The 25,019-nt window shown below is 37.0% G+C and overlaps 2 protein-coding genes across 9 annotated transcripts in view; one reads left to right on the forward strand and one right to left on the reverse strand.

Moving 5' to 3' along the window:
- Window positions 1–21,588, forward strand: part of FIRRM (FIGNL1 interacting regulator of recombination and mitosis) — a 49,752-nt gene extending 28,164 nt beyond the window's left edge. Inside the window, exons 11-25 of one of the 3 annotated variants that reach the window (XM_061160286.1) lie at window positions 589–737; window positions 982–1,111; window positions 2,202–2,388; window positions 4,563–4,645; window positions 4,995–5,046; window positions 6,556–6,645; window positions 10,847–11,032; window positions 12,821–12,943; window positions 14,057–14,152; window positions 15,722–15,835; window positions 17,412–17,516; window positions 18,132–18,212; window positions 19,055–19,174; window positions 20,239–20,418; window positions 20,904–21,588. In XM_061160286.1, the coding sequence (XP_061016269.1) occupies window positions 589–737; window positions 982–1,111; window positions 2,202–2,388; window positions 4,563–4,645; window positions 4,995–5,046; window positions 6,556–6,645; window positions 10,847–11,032; window positions 12,821–12,943; window positions 14,057–14,152; window positions 15,722–15,835; window positions 17,412–17,516; window positions 18,132–18,212; window positions 19,055–19,174; window positions 20,239–20,418; window positions 20,904–20,927 (1,720 nt within the window). In that variant the 3' untranslated portion in view covers window positions 20,928–21,588. Of the gene's footprint in view, window positions 1–588; window positions 738–981; window positions 1,112–2,201; window positions 2,389–4,562; window positions 4,646–4,994; window positions 5,047–6,555; window positions 6,646–10,846; window positions 11,033–12,820; window positions 12,944–14,056; window positions 14,153–15,721; window positions 15,836–17,411; window positions 17,517–18,131; window positions 18,213–19,054; window positions 19,175–19,934; window positions 20,148–20,238; window positions 20,419–20,903 lie in introns of those variants that run through there. The other 2 variants (XM_061160288.1, XM_061160287.1) reach the window with 2 other exon arrangements.
- The window catches only part of SCYL3 (SCY1 like pseudokinase 3), a 39,406-nt gene continuing 34,953 nt past the window's right edge, over window positions 20,567–25,019 (reverse strand). For 5 of the 6 annotated variants that reach the window (XM_061160289.1, XM_061160290.1, XM_061160293.1 and 2 more), the window contains 3 exons: window positions 23,181–23,339; window positions 21,700–22,373; window positions 20,567–21,277 (listed from right to left, as the gene is read on the reverse strand). In XM_061160289.1, the coding sequence (XP_061016272.1) occupies window positions 21,218–21,277; window positions 21,700–22,373; window positions 23,181–23,339 (893 nt within the window). In that variant the 3' untranslated portion in view covers window positions 20,567–21,217. The remainder of the gene's footprint in view (window positions 21,278–21,699; window positions 22,374–23,180; window positions 23,340–25,019) is intronic. The other variant, XM_061160291.1, reaches the window with a different exon arrangement.

The following is a 25,019-nucleotide window of genomic DNA, read 5'->3' on the forward strand; positions in this document are numbered from 1 at the left end:
TTAAAATTAACACTGCAAAATATACTGAATATGTATCTCATTTCACATAAGTTTTGATGAAGTTTAGTTTAAACTGCAGTTACTGAGACATTTTCTCTGAAAGTCTTTGAATCTTCCTTCAGTGTTAGTATAGTTTGTTCTTGTAAAGCTCTTGCTTCCAGGCATTAATTCATCGTCAGTTTAGCCTTCTACCTATTTGAAAACAACTTTCAATAGAAGTAATTAATCCAGAATTTATCAGAAGTATCTTTCTTACATATATTTTTACTAGTTATTTGGTTCATATAACTTTTTTTGAGAATATCATTGTCAACAATGTATTAAAATGCATCAAAACAATACTAACATTTTCCCTAAGATTATAAACTTTTAGTTTTGTAGAATTATAGCCATGTTATTTAGTTCAGAGGTTCTTCATACAATTTTGGTATCAGTTCAGTACTTTTGAGTTTTGTTTTATAAAACACATGCTACTTAATTTTTAAATATATTTTTACTTCTAGAAGAACATGATTTTGTAGTGCTTAGCCTCTGGCTAAAATTAGAAGGTAGCTATTAAGTGAATGAGTTTTTTCCCTTCCTTTCTAGTAAGTTTCCTCCAAGCCTGTATGCTGCTGGGATTTCTAAAGCACAGCAGGAGGAAATAGCCGGTACTTTCCTGGTTACACTGAGTCCACTCATCAGTCAGCTTCTCACATTCCAGCCTTTCATGGATGTGGTTTTAGACAGTAAATTAGGTAAGCTTCAAAACATATTTAATGTTAAATGTGTGAGACACATGGTAATTTTCCCTTACATAGTCATCCTTTTTTTAAGTTTTAAAAATTTTCTTTAAAGTTTCTTCTACTTTCTTTTCTTGGAGTATATTTCTAACTTTAAAAAAAAAATTATATTTTTTTTAATATAGCAATCAGAGTTATATAATAATAGAGTATGTTTTTACCAATTTGCTATAACTTAATGTGTTTTTACCACGTGAAGAGCTGCCGTGTGAACTACAGTTTCCCCAGTGTCTACTGCTGGTTGTCATTATGGATGAGCTGTCCTCTGGGTCTGAGGATGTGCAGGCCCTGTGGTGCACAGAGAGCCAAGTCTCAGAAGCTGCAGCCAGGTAACAGACACGGCGTTGTTTATCTCTGATCACATTACGATGGTAGAATGCACTGTTGTTTGCAATTTCCTTGAAATTAAATTCTTTGTTATACCACATATTCTAATTAATAGTTACTATGTAGACCTCATACATATTGCTACTTAAAAATATAAAATACATAAATCTATGACAGGTGCTGAAAATGTTTTTATTTTGTTCACTCTTTTAAAAGGTATTTCCTAATAGTGTTAATAAACATTGAATGTAGTAGAGATGTAGTTGATAACATTTAAAGATGAGCTCTGATAAATAGAACGCTTGGACACTATAAGGTATCCCCTGGCAAATCTCCCTTGTATTCATTCTTCTTCCCAATATCAGGCTTTAGTTCCTACGCCGTGGCTGTTGCTGTGTTCTACTTTTTCATCCTTTCCTTTAGTGGCATCCTGTGCACCACTGTCGGGTTAGTCTTCCTAAGCCCCAGCTTTTTGAGCTTCCAATTCTCCTGCTCAGTAACTGAAGCATAATGTCCCATGTCCTCAGCTTTGCATTTAAAATCTGCTGTTGTCATCATTAACTTTTGCTCCTTATCCAGTTTTCTACACATATACCTTGCTTCTGTCAGACTGGTGATTCCTGTCTGCCTTTTACTCAGGCTTTGTCATCATTACCTATTATATTTAGCTTATTTTTAATTTATTATTTAAATCCTCTATGAAGAATTCTTAAACCATTTCAATCTTAAAATGACCCTTCTCTGTCTGTATAATAGGACCTATTTTTTATTTCATATATGATACCTAGTTTAGCTATTTAAGTTTCAGGTTCCTTGATGAATTTTGTCTTAGACTTTGTATAGTTCTGTGTTTTGTTAATCACTTGGTAAATCATAAAAGATGTATAGGAAAATTCTCCTTTAAGGCATTTCTCTAACTATATTTTATTTTTATGGATACATGGATACGTAGTCACATATATTAGAAACTGTGACTGGTATATACATCTTGAGACATTTGTATTTGCTAAAATAACCCTCTGTAGTGTTATTATACCCACTAATTGTTAAATGTTAATAACGTTGGGTTCAATGTTCTCAATTTCCCTGCAGGGTGTCTCTCCTCAAAGCCATTTTCTCCAGTTTTGAGCAGTGTTCTGGTGAACTCTCTCTACCTGTTCATTTACAGGGAGTTGAGAGTAAGGGGCAAGCCGAGGTGGCAGTCACCTTGTATCAGCATGTTTGTGTCCATCTGTGCACATTTATTGCTTCCCTTCATCCCTCACTGTTCCCTGAGCTGGTAAGTTTGTCAGTTGCAGGGCTAAGCTGAGATTACTTTTGCTTTCTTTTCATTGAAACTGTGAATCAGATATAGAAGAAAGTGTGGGAATAATAAATGTGTATGCATTTATTTATATTGGGGTGTCATTGCTTTAGAAGCCTGGCAGGCTGTAGTCCTTAGGGTCACATAGAGTCGGACCTGACTGAAGTGACTAACACAGCACATAGTTGTTTTCGGGCTTCCCGGGTGGTGCAGCGGTAAAGAATCTGCCTGCCAGTGCAGGAGATGCAAGAGATGCAGCTTCAGTCTCTGGGTCAGGAAGATCCCCTGGAGACAGAAATGACAACCCGCTCCAGTATTCTTGCCTGGAAAATTCCGTGGACAGAGGAGCCTGGTGGGCTACTGTCCACGGGGTCGCAAAGAGTTGAACATGACTGAGCACTAATGGTTGCTTTACAACATTTGGTTAGTTTCCGCTGTACAGTGAAGTGAATCAGCCGCATGTATGCATATATCCCCTCCCTCTGTTAACTCCGCCGCCACCCCATCCTCCCCATCTAGGTTGCCACAGAGCACTGAACTGAGTTCCCATCACTATACAACAGGTTCCCACTGTTGTTTTACATGGCAGTGCACATACGTCAATCCCAGTCTCCCAGTTCATCCACCCACCTCCACCCTGACTGCCGTCCCTGAATATAGTTCTGTACATCTGCATCTCTGTTCCTTCCCTGTAAATAGATTCATCTTTACCATTTTTCTAGATTCCACATATATGTGATGATATATGATATTTTGTTTTCTGACTTAACTTCACTCTGTATGGCAGACTCTAGGCCCATCCATGTCTCCACAAATGACCCATATCATCTTATCCATATGTATCTATATCCCTGTCATCTTTATCCATTCGTCCGTTGATGGACATTTAGGTTGCTTCCATGTCCTTGCTATTGTAAATAGTGCTGTAATAAATGTTGGGATGCATGTGTCTTCAAAAAATAGAAGACCTAAAGAGACAGTTCTCCAAAGAAGACACACAGATGGGCAACAAACACATGAAAGGATGCTTGGCATCACTAATTATTAAAGAAATGCAGATCAAAACTACAATGAGGTATCACCTCACACTGGTCAGAATGGCAATAATCAAAAAAATCTACAAACAATAAATGCTGCAGAGGGTGTGGAGGAAAGGGAACTCTGTTGCACTATTGGTGGAGATGTAAATTGATACAGCCACTATAGAGGTTCCTTAAAAACTAAAAATAGAACTACCATATGACTCAGAAATGTGTATTTGAGTGTCATTCTCTTAGCTTGCACATTTTATGCTTTAACTCAGTTGGGTCTTAGGAAATGGTAATTTTAAGTAGTACTACATCTGTAGTATTCAGATGTAATATTTAGCTAAAATACTTCAGAAAACATTTGGGGTGGAAAGGTATGGAAAGACAGTGTGAGAAGAAGAAAAATGGGTATGATTTCACCTAATTCAGTTTCTTAAAAAGAAACAGAGAATAGCAGAATGTAGTACCAAGTCTCTTACAGATCCTAGGCTTAATGTGTTTGTTTTTTTTTAAACTGGAATTGTTTGTTTTGGTTTTTTAAAAATTTTTGGCTGCACCATGCAGCACATAGGACCTTAATTCCCCAACCAGAGATCGAACCCATAACCCCTACAGTGGAAGCATGGATTTTTAACCACTGGACCACCAGGGAAGTCCCTTTTTACTGGAATTGGATTAGAAAAGATATTGATAAAATTCTAGGAAAAAAATTCTTAAAATTTATTTAAAAATCAGTATCATTTATGATATTATAAATGGGTAATATTCAGCACATATTAAATATTGTCTTTGAATAGGTTATAAGACAGAAACAGAAGTATAGGCGTGTGCATTACATATATTGTTTTAGAGACTTCAGCCTACATAGAGGATTTTTGTGGAGCCCAGTGACTGAGTTACCACATTGACAATCACTTTGCATCTCCATAGCCTAGTCCAGTGCTGAACATGTAGGTACTCAATAAATGTTGAGGGGATGGCAACATAGATTCTTTCAGACACTAGAAAGTAGAGCTTTCCTATTGAGGATCTGTTGGGTTTTTTTGGATTGTGACAGTATTTTGTTGTTTTGAGAAATGTTATATTAATGATGATTTATCATAACCATTTGATTTTCATTAGGACACTGCTCTGTTGAATGCTGTTCTTAGTGCTAATATGATCACCTCTTTGCTGGCCATGGACGCATGGTGCTTCCTTGCTCGGTACAACATACTCTTTAAAATTTTGGGGTTGATTTACTGTAGTGATTGATAGTAAATGACTTTATACTTGTAAGTTTATAGAAGATTAAATCTTGATAATCCTTTAACAGCCCCCCAAAATGGCTTGATTTCATATCACAGCACTGAATTAGGGGCTGAGTTCCCTCTTTCCTTTCTTTGGCTCAGATCAACAGAACCTATAGCTTAGGTAGTTTTGTATGTTGTGATAGTCCTTTGCCATGGAAGTAACTGCAGTTTAGAATATTTAGTGCTTTATGGTAGTTCATCTTGCTTTTCTGAATAATTATATAAATAGTTGTATGAAGATTGCCTTCTCTTTTTGTCACAGATATGGGACTGCTGAACTCTGTGCTCATCATGTGACCATAATGGCCCATCTGGTAAGTAGAATTATGAAGCCTAAAACATTCAACTTCCATGCATTTCCTTTAGGGATATGATAATCTGAAAGAATGTGAATATAAAAGGAGAAATAACATGTTAGTTAAATGATTTTGACAGTAAATTAGTTTCTTTACTCTGCATTAATGCTGATGCTGGGCTTCCATGGTAGCTCAGATAGTAGAAAATCTGCCTGCAATGCAGGAGACACAGTTTCAGTCCCTGGGTTAGGAAGATCTTCTGGAGAAGAGAAAGGCAACCCACTCCAGTATTCTTGCCTGGAGAATTCCATGGACAGATGAGCCTGGCAGGCTATAGTCCATGGGATCTCAGAGTCGGAGACGACCGAGTGACTAATACTTTCACTTTCAATGTTGATGCTATTGAGAAAGATATATTAGAAAGATTGTAACACTGGGGAAATTGTCTCATATTTTCAAAATTTTATGGAGTTTCATTGATCTGGGGAAGAAAAATTAGGTTGTTTGAGGATAAATTTAAAATTGAATACAAAGTAGAGAATAGGAGTTAGCTTAATGTTGATGACCCAGAGTTCTTCTTACTCTCCCCTCCTTACTCCCTCCCTCTCCCGGGCCCCTCTCTCCTGCCCCAACCGCCTCTCTAATATGACTTAGACATTCTGACTCTTGATTTTGTTGTATCTCTTTCTGAGAAGGACTAAATGTGATAGTAATTGATACCTTTTGGGTAAAGAAGTAATGTGAATAGATACAAAGAGAAAATTAATGATGACTTATGTTAATCTTTTCAGTGTTGATCTTTTACTTTTAAATACCAAGATGTTTTTGTTCCATATAAGATGGGCATGACTGGTTTGTTCTGTTTTTAGTCTCTGGATTTTGATAAGATTTTATGTGGGCCATGTGTCTTTTGTTTTTCAGTAGAGTCATTGTTTCATATATTTCTCGGTTTACCCTATAAGGATATTGTAGACTAAATCCACTGAGGTGCATGAAAACCAGGCAGCTGACATCTATGTCTCCATGGCTAATGGTCTGGAGTGCTTACCCAGTTTTTTTCTAAATCCTTATCACATCTTGCACAAAACAGTGACTTTTATGTTATTTGTATCATAACTACTTTAAATAAAAGCTTTCCTAGCACATTATGATAGGAATTTTAAATTCTTTTAATTACGCTTCCATCTTATAGTTATATTCACCGCTGTGCTTTTGTGCTTAGACTTAAAAAAATTTCACAAGTTATCTTTCAGTAGGGGGATTAACATATCAAGTTATAATAAAAATAAAAATTTCTAATTACTAGAAATAGAAATTCCAAAGTATTGTTTTTAAATATATCAAAATTGTTTCCATATTACAAAAGTAATCTAGGTTCATGGAAGAGAAAAAATTAGAGGAAAGTGCCAAATCAAAAATCCATGTTATTTCCCAGAAAGAGCTATTGTTAATATTTTGGCACATGAAAGCTTATAAAAGCTATGATTTTAAGTGTTGATCTCTGCTCTCTCTCCTGTCTTTTCCCAGATAAAATCTTGCCCTGGAGAATGTTATCAGCTCACCAACCTATCAATACTATTGAGGCGTCTCTTCTTCTTCATGGCCCCACCCCAACAGGCAAGGATATCATCTTTGTCACTGTCTTTGAGCAGCTGCTGAGAATTGGATTCAGATACTTTTGAAGGCTTTTTCACTCCCATTTATTCTACATGTAAATGTTGACATGATCTGAGTGTAAATTTTTAATGTATTGATTGCTTTGCTTATTGCTTTTAGGTGGATTTAGATTTTGATTAAGAAAAGCCAGAGCTATACAGGAGTTAAAGTGATAAAAATAGATTTTATTCAGAGCTGTTGCAATAGGAGAGAAGAGATTTCAGTGTAGAACTGGGCTCAGTTCTGAATACAGCATAGACTAGTGTGAATCTAGGGTCAAGAAGCAGGGTAGGAGTCCATGGATAAAAATTCCTAAAAGGAAACATCAGAGGTAAGGGGGTCATTCTGGCTTGACCAGATTCTTGCTGAACACAGACCAGGATGATCAGATACTAAAGGTGAGGGATTCTTTCTAAATTTAGGTATGATTCTTGCTAAAACTGGATAATGCAAGACCCAGAAAAGATGGATACAAGCCCAGGGTCAAAGGCTTCTCAAGAAGAGAGCTAAGAAGAGCTTGACTTAAGATTGGTCAAGGAGAGGGTCTTTGTCAGTGTCTTTGCTGCAAGTTACAGATAATCATTCTAACTGTCTTCTGAGAGAGCAAGATGGCGGAGGAGTAGGTGGAGGTTCAGTACATCTAACTCTGTCTCCTTTCTTCTTATTTCTAATACATTTAAGATACTTGGAATGAAATGGTTCTGTATCCCCTGTCCCTTTAACTTATTTTGAAGAGCTAGAATATTACTTATGCTTTAAATGAAAATGATAACTCTTTTCTTTTTCAAAGTAAACAAGTTGAACTTCCTGGGGAAAACTGGAAGCATAATGAGCCTTAGTTGTTTGCCATTGTGAGGAAGACAAGCTCTGCATGACAGAGAGATTCTCCAGTTACAGGAGCTTTGCTAGCCTGGTGTAGTCCCTTGGATTAGTCACTTTGGAGCTCTTACGAGCTTTTTATAAAATACAGGTTCTAGGACCTAAACCTGTGAATAGAATGGGTATGGAGTGGTGGCTGTTAGGGGAGGCTCAGTAACTTGTTTTTGTTATTATTAAATTCCTACATGATTCTGACATGGATACAAGCTGGAGAAACACTAGGTTAGTGAACTGGGTTAAAGGCCTTGGTGTGAATCCTGACTTACTATAACCTTGGGCAAGTCATTGTTTCTGAAACTGTTTCCCTGCCTACAAAGTGACAGAAATGTGTAACTATTTAGAAAATTTTCATAAGGATTTAGAGATAATATATACGAAATACTTAGCATAGTGCCAAGTTTAGAGGGTACTCAGTAAAGGCTGAGTTATTTCTGACTAGAGTGTTTACCCCAAGTCCATGCCTGCTTTCCTGCCAAGAGAGGATGGCAGGGCAGCGAGGAGCCACACTGACCTTCTGGCCCTCTTCCTTAGGTGTCTCCAAGGCAGAACAGCACAGCTGGCCCACCTCATAGCCCTCCAGAAAACAGGTTAGAGTTGCTGTTCATGCCTCTAAAACTCCTGAAGAACTGTGTGCTCCAAATGCAATTTTAATACCTTCCACTCCCCTATCAAAGATTGTACTCTTGGTTCCTGGTATATGGTTCTTCCTAGAAGCCCTGTTAACTGGCAGGCCCTTCCTGGAGAAGTGGGATTTGGAAGAGATCCTCCATTTTCTCGCTTTATAGGAATAAAATTCTTTTCTCAGAGTTGAGAAATTTTAACTTTTAGGCTAATACAACGCAGAATGCATTAGCCCCAGGTGAGTTCTCGCAGGTCTGTTATAGCAAACTCCGGTGTATGTTTAGAGATCCCTTACATACTCCTCAGTTCATTCTGAAATTTCCAATAATTGCAACTATCAGATACGAAGTTACGGATAAATGGGGGGTTACTTGTGACATTTTCCTTCATTTCCTTCATTTATCAAATACTGATTTTTCCTGCTGTGTTCAAGTTACTGTATAACAGTAGAAACCTGAATTTGAATTCCTGTTCTGAGAGTCCTTGGGAGAGTTAGTTAATCCTAAAATTGAAATATTACTTAGATGGCAGTTGTGAGACTCAAGGAGATATAGAGTGTATATATGCATCAAGTGAGCATTTAACAAGTGTTAGTTCTTCTCTCATGTCATGTCATGTCAGCTGTTTTTCCTTTTCTCTTAAGACATAATCCAGCATCTTAAAGGAAGCAGCAGGGAAACCTGTATTTTTTCAGACTATACTATGGACCAGGTTTTGCAATAGGCACTTTAATTCTTTTAATCCTTACCTCAGCTTTGTGGGATAGATGATATATTATGTCCATTTTACAGATGAAGATTCAATAACTCAGGATAATTAAAGACCTTCTCCAAGCTCACACATAATAAATGACTGAGCTAGGATTCAGATAAGATCTGTCTTGCTCCCAAGTCTGTGCTCTTTCCATGGCTCCCGTATTGTTTTTAGCTGGTTTTCATGCAGCTGCCTCAGGGGCCTCCTCTGTGGGATGTTGCCTCTGTCTTCTTACTCCCTTTTACCCTAGGAAATATGCTTTTTTATTTCCTGAAGTTACCTGAGGGGAAAGGATATAGTATGTCTGGTTGAAGCACATTGGCAGCTGTGCTACCATTTTTATGTAAAGGAATGATTATATATTTACATTTTAAGCCTACTGGTGTATTTTTCTCTCAGTGTTAAGGAGGGAAGTCATGTGCTCTGCACATTAGATCCCCTTATATTTCACTCCTTGTGAACTGTCAGCACTAGCAGTTTTAAATCTTGAAAACTGTGTTGAGGCCAAGGTTTTCAAACCCAGAATAGTAAATAAATAAATCAGTCTTTGTATGTAACAGATCTTGGCAATACCAACCTATGTTGTCCAGGGTGTTATTATTTATAGTTCTGTTTTGGAAAGGGAACTCATTCACTCACTGGACTTTATTATAAAGAAAGGTCTTGTTTGAATTGATGTTAGTTGGCACAATTCTCTTGGCTTTCCTGATGCAGTTTGGTTTCATGAGTAAAGCTGCCTATTATAATAGATGCATAGCTCATGAAGGGATCCATTTTTCTGGCTTTATCAGCTGTCCCAGAAGATAGCCATGTAATTTCTCCCTTGTTTTGACAGCTAAGTATTTTCTCCAAACAGATAAAATTCAAATATAAATATGATATATAATGTAGAAGAGTTTCTCTATCAGATTTAATACAGTGGTGCGTTTTTTCTTTTCTCATTTTTGATGTAAGAAAATTTTTAATTCAGCAAGTAGATTTTGAATATTTGTAAACTGAATTATTCTTCTTAAAAAATTAAATCAGTATTCCTAGAGTATACCTTAATTAGTAATTAAGTACACCACTGCTTTTGCAGTTTTTCCACCAGAAACTGATTTAACAGTTTAGCTCTTTCTTAAAATAACTTTTGTTTGCCATTTTTATCTAGTCCGTTAACATGACATTTTAAAACAGTACTGTTTTTCTGTTAACCTGGCAAACACTTTGAATTATTTCATTGGTGGAATCGTTTTGCCAACCATACTGTTCTGAACACTTGCAAATGAGTTTCACATGTTGTCTAAAGTAGAGCAGAGCTGGTTAGCCCATTGGAAAACTGAACCTGTGACCTTTGCTTCTATGTGATAGCTAAGTAGTAAGCCACAAAGTTTGGCTAAATCAATCTTGTTGGTGTATTTTAGACTATTACTTTCGATTTAGCTGTACAAGTTGTTGAGTACACAGATTCTTAGGAAAAAATAGACTTATTGGGTAGAAGCATTTATAATAGCTGACATGACTAATAATGAAATATATTATTTAACATTTCTTAATGCATTTATATAGTGTTCCACTTAACCTGTGTTTTTCAATTTGGAAAAAAATGCAAAAACAAAAATAACAACTAAAATGCATGTTCATCTAGGCTACAGTGATCTGGTATCTTATGATACTATTATGTAGTTAAGAACTGTTGTTTTTTGTCATACCACCCACACCGCATGTAGGGTCTTAACTTCTCCTACCAGGGATCCAACCTGCACCCCTGCACTGGGAGTGCAGAATCAGAGACTTAACCATTGGGCCACCAGGGGAAATCCCAAGAACTTTAAAAAAATATTAAATACGGAAGCTACTACTTAGCTTTGGTGTATCAGTTCACTAGACTGTCTTATGTTACTCTTGTTTTTTTAACAATTAATTTCAGGTGGAGTTTATCCAGAGATTTCCCCCAAAAGAAACAGAAAATCTGCTTCTGTGGCAGTGTATTTCCTTTCAGGCATTACCTGCTGAGCTCAGGAAACAAACTGCACTTGAGGTCAGCAGAGCGGGTATCGCGTGGTGTAGGAAGTGGCTAGGCAGCGACCGCACGCTGGAAGAACTTGAGTCTCTGGTAAGTGCATCATGATGGCCTTGATTCATTCTGTAGCTGTTTATGAAGCTGTTTTAGTTACTGGGGATGTGTTGTTAAAAAGACACAGTTTGTGCCCTCAGAATCTAGCAAGAGTTTCATATTTCTACACTGTAAGAGTCTGTGAGAAATGTGCTATTATCTTGATTGAGGTAAATATGAGAGGGGAGGGTGGAAAAACATGAAACACATTACAAAATATTTTATTTGTAGTATATTTGCTGACATATTTCTAGATTTGGTAGAGAAGATTCTTCTTTTTGTACAACCCTCATTTTATGCAAATCTCTTCTGAGTCTTTATGTACCTTTCTATTTAGAATGCTCCCTCTTAATGAAATGAAGAAGAAGTTGATCTATAAGTTAAAATACAATTTTAAAAACTGAATATAGTACATGTTGTTTGGTGTTTATTTGCACATTCTTTTGATTCATTCATTCAGCATATTTTGAGTGCTTATATGTGCCAAGCTCTGTTTTAGGCATTGGAGATAAAAATATATCAAAGAACAAAACCAACAAAAATTCCTGTTCTCATGGACTTACATTCATTAACTATGGACAGAGAAGTAACATGTATATATATATGTAAAACTTATATATCAGTTTGTGAGAAGAGACAAATCAAGGCAGGATGGGCACAGAGCATTCAAAGGAGTGAGGGCTTATTTGCAATTTTACATTGAGTTCAGGGTTTTCTTGAGACGTATATTTCTAAACTGAGTGTAAATGTTCTGATACTCTCTTACATAGTGGCATTTGACCTTAATCATCAAGATAATTTAAAACATTTACCTATATTGAAAGGAAATATTTCTGTGTGCCTTTATTTTAAGAAACCTATTAAATACCTCCTTAGGAGATGGTGAGATTGTTCAGGTTTTGTGTTCATTATGCACAAATTTCTATAGTAAAGACAAAAACTTTTGTATTAGATAAAATAAAAGCACCTATTTTCTAAAATTCAACAAATCCTTTGCTCTATGACCAAAACTAGATCAGCAAGTTATTTAATGTTTATTGTAAAAGGAAATAAGTAAATCATAAGTTAAAAGCCGTGTGGTGATTACAAAATTAAGTGTGGTTGTTGAAGTATAATGGACGAAGGGCAAAATTACTGATTGTTCCCACACCCCAACCAACCCCATTCCTGGCCAGAGAGACAGACATTTGATATATCATTAAGAGTGAATCCAGGAAAAATTATCTTTTGTTTTAAATTCTAAATAGTGTACTTAGGTACTATATTTGTTGATTGAATGCAGTGTTGCTAAAAATTTTAAAGATTAATTATACAACAAGAGCAACAATAATTTAGTAAACTTTGAAAGGTTACTAAGTACATAATATGAAAAAAGTTTAGTTGATAAATAGTATGAGTTAGCTTGACCATATTGGCCATTTGTATCAAGTCTATTTATTAAAATATGATGCAGTTTTCATTTTGTTAATATTTTCAACCTAAAAGGGAAAAAAAAAAATTAGGAAAATGAAGCAAATGTTTCTGTGTATAAGGAAAAGTAGTTTTAACAAAATATATTGGGTGGCCAAAAATTTGTTTTGGGTGTTTCTATAACATCTTAACATCTTATTTGGCCAACATGATACATGTATTAAAGTCATCACTGAAAAGATGGCTTTGGGTCTTAGAAATACACTTCTAGTGTTTTTATGAAGAGTTATAAGTAACTCAAAACCTGCAGGTAATTGGGTTCCAGCTCCTTTAGACTGATGTCTACACTCAGGTCCTTTCCCTGTCTCTCGCCTTTAGAACCCAGTGCTCTCTGCTCTGCTTGCTGTATGTAATTCTTCTGGTGAAGCTCTGGATATGGGGCAGCAAACTGCAGTTAAGGAAGTTGGAAGTCAGCTTTCAGTTCTTTTAAATGTTAAACTGGTAAGGAAAGCAACTGTAATCATTTCACTGAAGAACAAATAAAATATTGGAAAAGAGAATGAAATTTCCATACAGAGTAAAATGTATGTAATTTCTTTAGGTTCTTGGTAGCACTTGTGATTAGAACTTAAAAATACCTACTTTTACTCTTTCAGCCAGTTCTATTTAAGTGTGATAGAATTATATTAATAAAACTAGAAACTAGTGAAGTGATAGTCTAGTTACTATTTTCAAGACCAGTTGGACCCTATTTTGTTTATTTCTTCTCCTACTGTTTTTTCTTCTTTCTTTGTTTGCTATGGCCTGTTTCTGTGATTCTGGAGTTCTTTTATAAAATCTTTTGAGCAGTGGAGAGTGGTCTGGCTTAATAGTAGAAGGGGCAAGCAAATGGATGTGTCTAACTTGTATTCCTCTTCTCCAGAAAAGCCAAAATCAGGCTAGAATTAGAATGATATGTGTCCCACAGATCATTGTAATTTAAAAATCATATTTAGTTAAATATCTAACTATGACATTGATAAGTTGAAATACTGGCCTCTGGTGTCCCAGTCAGTGGAAGGTGAAGAGGCAACATTCACATTTGTGAAATAATAGAAATGATTTTGCGGATGATATTTTATCATTATAGTTTATGTATATGGTTAGATTTCACTGTTTCAGCATTTTAGCTTCAACAAGTGCTTGCCCCCAATCCTCATTAAATCATTCAATAAATATTCACTGAGGATCTTTCCTGGTGATAAATCTTACAATATCATAATAGAAGCAACAGTTATGGAGAGGAGAAATGGAATTTTAAGATGACTAAGGAATAAGCAAGCTTTTTCTAAGACAGATAAAAATAATGAGATGGCCATCTGAATTAAATCTGGGTTTAGAACTTGGCTATACTTTTTCCTAACTGTATGTCTAGAGGAAATTATTTAACCTCTACTCCTTTTTCTTAGTAGTAAAGTGAGGGTAATAATACCTGCTTTATAGAGTTGTAAGGAATAAGTGAAGTAATAAATATGAAGTGCTTAGCATATTTCCTGGAATATAATAAATGTGAATGTTGCTAGTCCCATGTAATGGAAAATTTTCACCAAAATTATTTTGTGCTTCTTATTTAAGGTAATAGGTCAACCTTATGTTCAACAGACACTCAGCCTTTTACTTCCACTGCTGGGATTTTTCATTCAAGCTCTAGATCCTCAGCTGATAAGTCAGGTAAGAATAGTGAGCAAGCTATCTATTCTTTATCTCTTTGATACTGAATTGTCAGACCTGTTTTGTTGTTGCTGGTAACTGCTTGGGAAACCCTGAGGTTAGGAGTCAGTTCATGTGGGAACCCTGCCTTCATAGCATTTTCAAAGGTGTGCCAGAAGCTGTTGTTGAAGTTGTGTTAGTCACTCAGTCCTGTCCAATTCTTTGGGACCCCATGGACTGTAGGCCACCAGGCTCCTCTGTCCATGGGATTCTCTAGGCAAGAACACTGGAGTGGGTTGTTATTCCTTCTCTAGGGGATCTTCCCAATCCAGGGATTGAACCTTGGTCTCCTGCATTGCAGGTAGATTCTTTACCATCTAAGCCACTAGGGAAGCCATGGAATAAAACCAACATGGACTTGAGGATAATCCTCATTATTTCTTTGAAGAAATAAAATGAGGAGCACTACTGAATTTTTTCTCTGGTCCCTAGCTTGCATGGCTGGACCTGGCAGAACCAGGGCCACTGGGGGATCCTTGTGATGTTGCCTCAGGTATGCCTTGCTTTGGGTGGGTATAAGTGATGAAGAGATGGAAAAGGGGAGAAGGCCTTCATCTTACCTGAAGTGATTTGAGGATTTGGAATGAGTTCATACTAGACAGACTTGATCCTCTAATTCAGTTGGCTTAAGCTTACTGTCACTTAAGAAATAAAAACTATTCCGAGGTAAAGCTAGTCCTTCCTATTTAGGAAGTTATAGCATATTGCAGAGAGTGAGACTAGCAACACCTTGTTTTTAGTAGCTCTGGTTTTGGTTGTGTACATGAAGAACTTAGCATTAAAAAATGTTTACTAATTAGATATATTTTTAGTTACTAGATATGTATTTACAGAGAATATAGTAAAATAATTGACTCAAATATGTTTATTCTGAAGATTCTTTTTTGAAAAATAGTGATAGTTTTGATGTAATTGTACCTACCTTTAAAAAATCCAAATAACATTTTAAAATTTCAACATAAGTCAATTATTCATTGAGACATTGCTTCCATAGAAGACTATCTCAGTGTCCTTTACACCAGGCAAACTTTGACCTCCTGACTAGGTTCTGCTCTCCTGTTTTCAGCATAAGCGCTAAGGAAGATATTTTATATTTTTAAAGGTTTGTTAAAATATATATATATATGTATGTATGCAACAAGGAACAAGCCCAAAATATTTACCATCTGGCCCTTTACAGAAAGTTTGCCAATCCGTGTTTAAAGAATGAACTTCTCCCTCTAGAATTTAAAATACAAAATAATTTTTAAAGATTTAAAGGAAGAACACTGGCATATTGTTTTTCAGAAACACATGAATTTTTAATTTTTTATTTCAATGGTTGGTAAAACTAATATTGTGGTAGTAACTGAATGAGTGATTTTACTGTTTTATTCAGATTCCACCTGTGAAGTGTAGGCTTAGATGTTTGACTGTCCTGGGTTTGGTTTTGTTTCCTGTCCTGCATACCCATCAAAATCTTAGTCGTGTCTCTACAAAGCACTTGTTTTATAACTGCTTGTAACTATTCTTTGGTCTTTGCATCTTCAGGTCATAACTTTGCAGACCTCACTGCTTAAATTAGAGCCTCCTGACCATGTTCGACTGGCATTTCTGGATTTTCTCTCTTCTCTGGGAAAACTTTTTATACCTCAGACTATCCAGGTAATACTCTCTTAATCCTGTTGTTCCCATGTTAACAAAATCTCTAATAATTACTGAGGGATTTTCAGGCTTTAATTTCTGGAATTCTGTGGATTGCTGACAAATGAAAATTGAAGAAAAACTATTTTGTGAAGAGAGGGTGACTGTCTTAGTAGAACTCATGTCAAGTCATTTACTTTTAGAAAAATGTTGACATACAAATAATTTATAGAACTGGCTACAGTAAGATTTATGATAGTTGGGTTCTAGCATACAGAGTTCCTGAGGAAGGAAAATATTTATGTCTTCTAGGGAACAATGTATCGTGAGGAAATTGGGTGATTTATCAGTTATTCTCTTGGTTTCTGTATCCATTAAAGGGAGCCTATTTGTTTTTTAGAAGATATTTTTGAAAATTTTGCAAAGTACATATAGTTGACAAATATTTATTTATAAAACTGTAAAGTCCTGGTGATACACTTCTACTGAATCTTAAGACATACTTCACAGCAAAAAGAAGTCTTCCTCCTAAATTGAGTTTTTCCTTCCTTATTACTGTGGTCAAGACAATTCTAGACAGTTGACATTTTCCCCCTACTTCCAGGTCATACTATGAAGAGTTCAATGCTGAGAACTTTTTATGTAAGTGGGGCAAAAATATGATGAATGTTTTCTCAGTACATGTTAAATAATTACAACCTTGAAACCAAAATTTGAACTAGTTAGTTTGTAAAGGGCTCTCTTGTTCAAAGGTAGACAATACCATACTGTTGGTTTTCATCACGTTGTGTTTCTTGAGGTAAGTGTAGACTTGACAGTTTCTTTTCAACTCTCTGGATAGAAGTATTCAAAGATACTTGCATTTGAGCTATCTTTTTAGCATAAAATGAATGTAAATGTATTCTGAAATTCTGCTTCATCAGTGCATAGCCATGGACCCTCATGGGCCCAAAACCTATGGAACAAATGTTTAATAAAAGCAGAAATCACCTTACATATTCCCAGAGTGAAGTTAAGATCTGAAGAAATTTGGGGGAATTCATCAGCATATGAGAGGCATTTAACCCATGTGATGTTGATTCATTTATTCATTCAAGAAAAAGTTCTTGCTATATGTCAGGTGCTGTTTTAATCCCTGAGGATTCAGTATTCAGTAAATCAAACTAATAAATACCCTCCGCCTGTTGAGAAGCAACAGACTACTAAAGTGGGGATATGTGAAATGCACTGAGGGCTATGGAGAGAAATAAAGCGAGAGAGGGGGAAGAAAGGATGTACATGTGGGAGTAGAGTCTGAAATCAGACTTGGTCACTGGAATCCTCACCGTAGTGACAAGTGGTTAACACCTGACGCTGAGGGACCACACCAGGCAGGTACCTGAGGAAGGCTCTCCAGGACAGGGGAAATGGGAAGCGAACACCCCCAGCTGGAAGCTCTTCTGATAGGAGAGCTAGCACAAAGGCAGGTGGGGCTTTGAGCAAAGGAGGGACACGATTTAAATGTTTTATTGTGTTCCCTGGGACAGAATTATGGAAAACTGATAACAAATATACTCTGCTGAGGTTCTCCTCTAATAAGGTTTGGTTTTCTTTGTAGGACAGAATTCTGCCCAGCCTGTCTTCTGTTTTTGCCTCACTGCTAGCTGACAGGAATTGGCTACTAGAACAACATTCCTTGGAGGCATTTACTCAGTTTGCTGAGGTAATTAATTAGAAGGCCAGTCTATCACAGTGACCTCTAAAACATTTTCTGATATTGCAAAATATTCCAAAAACATGTATAGAGCTGCTTTTTGTATCTTAGCCATAAAATTTCTGGAGGTGATATTACTAGCCTTCTGTTTTACAGGATCTAAAAATGAAGGCCAGAGAAGGGAAGTGATTTTCCTAAGGTCCTCAGTAGTAATGATCAGAACAGGTATTCAGACCAGGTGTCCTAATTCAGATGCTGTTTGGGGTTGAATGATAATATATTTCATCTCCACCTTTCATGGGAGCTAAGTTGATGAACACAGACCTGTTAGCTCAGCTTTGTAGAGAAGGCGACTCCGCCCTGGGCTGCTTTTACTCTAACCCGCTATTGTCCAATCCTGCCCTTCATCTTAATGGGGCCCAAAAATGTTGGGATGACTGGGCAGAAATCATTACAGCTCACAACTTTATACTTGTGCAGTCTCAAATAACCATGAGCTTATTATTTTTTGAGCGATTTTTCTTTGAAAGTTGCATTTTTAATTAAAGTAGCTCTTAAAATTGTGTATTTCTTTTTGCAAGTTATTAAAATGTACTGAAATTAGTTTTATCAATCTTTTAATAGGGAACAACTCATGAAGAGATAGTTCCACAATGTCTCAGTTCTGAAGAAACAAAGAAAAAAGTTGTATCCTTTTTGGAGAAGGTATTTTATTTATATAGCATCCAAGTAGCAGTACAAATTTTGTTATCATGTTACTTTTTAAAAAATTATTGCCAGGTTGAATATCCTGTTAGCTTATTAAGCAGTTGGGACCTCACTGCAGGTCAGAAGTGAAACACTTGGGTCACTCTGGCTGTAGTCTGGGATACTGCAGCATTGATCATCCAGGCCCAGAGATGAAGAATGTGTATCCCTCACCAGTAACCCCACCATCATTAGACTCACAGGTGGAATTGTAGGCCCAAGAGGGTCATATTCACCACCATGATCCAATCAGGGCTTTTCCAAATAGTGGCTCCCATATTTGTGTGAGCTTTGAAACTTATATGGGGACAGTGGTAGGATGTAAGTTAAAGGTTAACTGAAACACTAATAGAACAGTTAAACCACAAATTTAGAATACTATGATAAAGTGAATTATTCTTAAGTACTTAATCTTCTTAAGAATATCTCACTGAAGTGGGCTATGTCTCTTTTTCATATATATGCATATATTACATATAAGCTGGATGTAAGTGTGTGTACATGTTTCTTTTAAAAATTTCTCACCCTATTCAGTAGAGGCTAGCAGATGATCTTTTTTTTTTTTTCTGTAGGGAAGGTGTACACTGTAAAATATTTTTACCCAAATCACACTGAGGATAATTTTTCAGATGAGTCCAACTTACTTCCAGAATTTGCTTAGTTCACAAGTTGGGCCTTGTAGTTAAACATTCGGCACTTAATACACACAGGTCTTTTCAGTTTCTGAGCATCACACCATTTTGATACTGAGTTGAGAGCACTGATGTTGGTATTTACTTGGTTCTCATGATCTCTGGCAGACAGGGTTTGTAGATGAAACTACAGCTGCGAGAGTGGAACGTGTCAAACAGGAAAAAGGTACTTTCTGGGAGCCTTTTGCTAAAGTTACTCAAGAAGAAACAAAGATGTCATCTTTACAGGTATGGACTGCTCTTCAGTGTGGATCAAGCTTTAATAAAAAATTTGCTTTATTACTTATAAAAGTAGAACAGAATCTAGCGTGGTTCTTTGCCTCATACAGAATAGACATGTGAAATTGTTTTATGGTAGCTGCTCTTTTAAAAATCACATTTCTTCTTTCTGGAAGGCCAACACATAGAACAGAGGTGGGACTCCAAAAAGTTTTAAACATCATACTGAATATACCTTTAATATAACTTTCAATTATTTGCAGTAATCTTTGGAAAAGTTAAGTCTTTGTACCAGTGATGCTACAAATGCAGTAGTTTCTGAACCACAGATGAAAACTAATTCACATACCTTCTTAAATGTTTAGTTTGATCCTTTGCCTCATTCATCACAGTCCAGAAATTACATCTATCAAAAGGCAGAAGTCTGACACTTCCAAGGATATTCAAAATTGTTTGAGCACTAATAGTATATTTAGAACGGCAATCCATAATGGTAAATATGTTACAACTCTTAAAAACCTAATAATTGGTTTTCAAGACATGTTAACTTTTATGCCTTAAATCTACAAAGTTAAATATATCAGTAGTGTAAATAAGCCCTAAAGAATTTATATATTACGACCATCTTTAGGAAGACAATGATTTTAAAAACTGTATGGCTCTAACCTTTCGTCCTCCTTTAGGGGTGCAGTAAAAGCATCATTATTAACTTAGCATGAAAAAAGGCATTTTAAAAAATTCATACTTGGGGCTTTTTTTGTAAGGACAGATTATATGGCTAAAGAACACTCACCTGAAGTCACTGGACAAGGCAGCACCTCTTCGTTTCCTTGGACCCTGAGCATCAGTTGTGGTAGCACCCTGAATCCCTGTCGCAAATCAACACTGCCTTCATGTCTCTCTCCAGATGAATGCGGGGGTAGGGGTCTCCTGCCCTTGTGGGCCAATGACTAGAATAAAATTTTCGTATAAAACTTTACAATTTTAGAATTTGTCCTTGTAAGCTTGAGTCCAAAAGGAAAGTTCTATTTGGAACAGGGATCATGGCATTACATGTTGTTCTCATTTGCCAGCCTTGTGTGAAAAGAGCCCGTCACGACCTCCCCTCGGAAGATGAGTACAGGTCAACACTGCAAGCAGCAACAGCAGCCTTGGAGGCGATCGAATTATTACTCCAGAAGTCTCCTCCTCCAGACTGGCTCCTGATGGAAATGGAGACACTTCAGGAAAGGATTGATAAGCTAAAACGTCAGGTACTCTAAAGTGAAGAGTTAGTGGGCTAGACCACTTTGTCAACTAGGTAAATGAGTCGAATATGATTTTTTTGTTACCCTATAGTACATTTTGTAAATGAAAATATTGACATCTGTACATGGTCTAACACATAAAACTTTTCTGAAGTTGAATTTAGTGAAAATAAGTCTTTATTTATTGGACATTTAGAGAGGAGGATTGTGGGGGATATTTCTCATTAAGGACTTTGGTACAAGGTAATACAGGTGGAACAGTCGGTAACTGCCCAGGTCTCCACAGGGCCACTCACTCAGACAGTACCTCTGTAAACAAATAAATAAGCTGCCTAAGGAAACCTTAGCAATCTAAAATCATTTATATACTTTATAGCTAAAAGTTTTTCAATAAGTTGTATTCCATAATAGAGTTTACTCTTCTGACAAAGAAATGGCACAGAATTAAGCTAATCAGCCTGAATTTTTGTATTTATTTTCTTTACTTCCAGAATTGCTCTGGAAGAAAGCAGTAAGTTCCACCTTCCCACAGCCACTTGCTCTTCACAGAAACTGGCCTCCGTCAGACGCACAGGCTCTTCCTCTGAGAAGGGCTGTGAACCTCTGCACTGCCCAGGGCTCTCCGCCAGCAAGCCAGGTCTCCTCTCACTTCCATTGGCAGACTGGAAAAAGAGCTCCTGACATGAGAAAAACAGGGTGCTTTGGGGCTTTCTCATCTGCAGTGCCTGCTTCTGAGGTATTAGTTTGATTTTTTTTGTTTCTTTTAAAGAAATCCTTTTTCCTGAAAAGTGACTTGCAGCCACTGTCACCAGCTGTTATCGTCCCAGTTCAGCTCACCATCTTCCCCCCAGCCTGCAGACTCTCCCTGCAACAAGAGCAAACAAGGGCACCTGCTGAAACAAGTCATATTCAGATTTGAAAGATCGGGGATTCAAAAGGGGACCAACAAATACATTTCTTCAAACTAAGCAAAATAATTTACTATAACAGAAATGTGAATTCTGTGGTTCCGCTATTACAAAATCACAGCATTAGAAAATAACTTTCACAAGGACTATTTAACACTTAGCCCAAACACTTCTATTAATACATTTTCCTGGGAAAGAAAAGATGCCATTGACAGGAATTGATTTTGTTCATTTTCTGATCATGTTAATAAACCAGTTGTGGACATCAGTCTTCTCTTACTGGGAAAGAATTTTTTTTTTTTTTTAAATAAATGGGACAGTATAGCTGCTGCCTGTGAGGGAAATATGTAAACTAGTAACACAATTTAATAATCCTCACCTCAGTAATTTCTGCTGCAGCAAATTTTGAGGAAAAGTGCATCACTGGTGAGACATTATCCTTGTTGGGAACCACTGTTTCTGTCCTCCGTTCAGGCAAAATAAGAATAGCAGCTGAAGGCTTAATTTCTGGGATCATATCAGCAAACCAGTCCAACTCTGGGTCTTTTACTGGCTTCTTTTTTACCTGAATGGTAAACTCCTCTCCTAAACCCAGTTCTGATGGAACTTTAAGGCGCCTTTCTTGTGACAACACTTTCGGTGGCTTGGTTTGGTCTGGGTCATCCCTGCTTTGTGCAAGACTGGTCTTTTGGGGTAGGCTTGATTTCGAAGGCAAAGCAGGAGTGGCCTTTTGCTCCCCTGAGGTAACAGGTCTTGTGGCCATCATTCCACCTTCCAGATTTACTTCGGTATCTAAGCTGCCGGGCTCAAAGTCATCCCAAGGCTCCTCCTCTGCATTCAGGTTAGTGAGCGGGGACTGGGCAGCTGCGTGGGGATCTGCCAGACAAACCTCTGTGTTGACAGTTTTGTTCTCAGGCTCCTCAGGCTCGCTCCAGTCAGGCCACTCCTCAGACTTTTTAGAGCTTGATGGGAACTTTCCACTGTCTCCTGAGGTAATTTTCACATTGGAGATGCCATTGATGGGAAATTTGATAGGCTGAGAAAATTGATCACCTGTGGGGGATATGTACAAGAGTTATAAAATGTTGGTTAAGACATGCAATATATTTAGGAGAAAGTTAACACTGAAGAAATGTATAGACCCAATTCCTTGGAAATAACCCATGTGCACTGAACTATGAGATAGCCCAGAAGAACATAAACCAACAAAGATACAAGTTAAACAAATACTTAAGTTATGATAAAAGTTAAACAAATGTAATTTGATGGGCACATACCAAGCAACAATTAACTGGAGCACCTAATCCTTTACTAAATATTCAAACATACTATTTATCTATAACAAATACAAAAATGTTCTAGCCAGGCACTAATACCCTCAAGATGTTAACTATGTACACCTTGAGAAAGTGTATGCTCAAGTAGGCTGCCTCACTTTAACATATCCTCATTCTAAATAGATTTTCACAAGCATAGTCAAGTCATGAAGTCCTTTGTAGTATGGTCTGACTGTGTGCTTAATTCCAAAAACTTATCTAATCACAGAACTCCTCTTTCATGATACACCTGATAACATCTTCCAGAACTATCATACTTTGATATAATTTGGAGAAAGTCCCCAAAGTGAAGTATCTGGTGCAAAAAAGAATTCAAGCAATGTCTCCACCAGTTATGAAGAAAAGACAAGTATTTACCCTATAGTCCAGGGAAAACAGATGTACCCAAGCTGACTACATAATTGTAAATAATAAGAGAATTAAGTCTCAATAGACCCAAAGTGCCCTTTAGTTTCAGAATTTTAATTACTCAGGAACACACTCGCCAAGCAGTGGAACAGCTATATAAATTTAATAAATCTACCTGTCTGTAGAAGAGTACTGTAGTAATCTTGTGGTATGTGCTTCTTGCTGTTGATGGGCACGTTGTCAGAAAAACATTTAGGGAACATGCCAGGGGAGGGGTTCTTCAAGATTGGCAAGCTCTGACTGCGCTGGCTGCAGGTGACATGCACAGGAGAATCTGAAGATGAATAAAAACTCCAAAAAATGAAAGAGGAGTAAATTGCTTCTTTTCCTATCACGTTAGGTGAGCGACAGTTAAGAGTAGGGGTGAATACTGATCGCAGATAAAAGATAACTTGCTGGGAGAGGACATCTCCAAATATTTGGAGAGACATACCTACTATGGAAGTGTCCACATGGTGGGAAACCAAGGATTCAAGCATTAGGTAAGCATTTGGAATAGAGAGAGAAAACCTTTAAGATACCTAGTTATAAAAGTTAACAGCCTTTAAAAACATCTCAGTGGTGATTTAAAACTGTACTTGATTCTACTTTCCTTTTAAGAATAAAGAGTACAAGCACACGAATATGAATGTACTTAATGCCACAAAACTGTACACTTTAAAATGTTTAAAAGGGTAAATTTTGTGTTATGGACATTTAATTCCCAATTGGAAAAAGAAAAATGTTTTAAGAAAATGTAGTCTTTAGCACCTTTTAGAAAGTTCATATTCAAGAATGAGTAGTAGTCAAAAGGATCCTAGGCAAAATTTTTGATTGCTTTGCCTGCCTTAGGAAAATGAGGGGGTGGTCTGGGCTAAGTCATCATAGGCCGCACCTCCCCTCCTCACCCCAAGTCCACCACCCTCTTAACTTATTTCTGCCACATCCTCCCTGCTGAAACCTACTAATTTTTCATATAAATTGTCTCCTTCTCTACATTGTCTTCCCTAACTCTGTTCATGCAGACTTATTTCCCTCAGGTACGTTTTTCATAAACCTTAGTATCAGCCTTCATAAGTCTGATCATGCAGGTAAACTATAAGAACAGAAGGAAAAAAAATCTAAGAGTACCTCCTTTATACACGCCCCTCTCCCAGCAGCCCCTCTGTCCTATAGGACAAGGGCCTCTCTACCGTAAATCTGGAATACAAGCTGCCACCAGGGTCTCAGCCATCCTGGATGAAGAGTCTAACATGGCAAGTCAGTGGGATTAAAGTTTTCAGGAAAATCTGTTTTAATAAAAACTTATCTGCTATTGATGCTTTGGTGCCCTTTTCTGTTTCCTATTCAGATTACAGAGTGATCCAAATGGAGAGTATTTAAATATCTAGAACCAGAAAACCCCATCCAATAAATAAAGTTGTTGGGAGTGGGGACTTTTGTTAATTCAACATGTAAAGTTGTCCCTAGAGACTGACCCCTAAACCTTGCCTCACAACTATGCACATCCTCCCCTCTGGCCAGAAATCCCTCCAGTATGAAAATGTAAGCCCGTCACCTGCTCGCTGTGTGCTCTCTAGAAGAAAAACTGCTAGCAACAGACCTCACTCAGCTTGGCGTACATGTTTCATGGCTGAAGAGGTGGCGACAGTTTCTATATCACCCTCTTCAAGCTCCTCAGTCTCACTAACACTGACTCAGTAGCACTGAGGAAGTCAATGTTGCTTTAAAAATTCTCTTGGCAGCAAAATTAGAGAAAAGTCTGGCAGTTCTTTATTACTAATAACTGTTTCCATGCTCTCTACTCACTATCATTGAGAACTGAATCAGATTTAGAGCTTTATAACATGGCCATCATCCTTCAGGATTATACAAAGGGGCAAAGAAGCAATGGCGCCGTCAATACAAAATTCTTATTCTTGACTTCTATAGCCTATAAAGACCAGAAATTGCTGCTACTTCCCAGGTAATATTT

The sequence above is a fragment of the Dama dama genome, chromosome 14 (assembly GCF_033118175.1).
Source record: "Dama dama isolate Ldn47 chromosome 14, ASM3311817v1, whole genome shotgun sequence".
In the NCBI taxonomy this organism is placed as follows: Eukaryota; Metazoa; Chordata; class Mammalia; order Artiodactyla; family Cervidae; genus Dama; species Dama dama.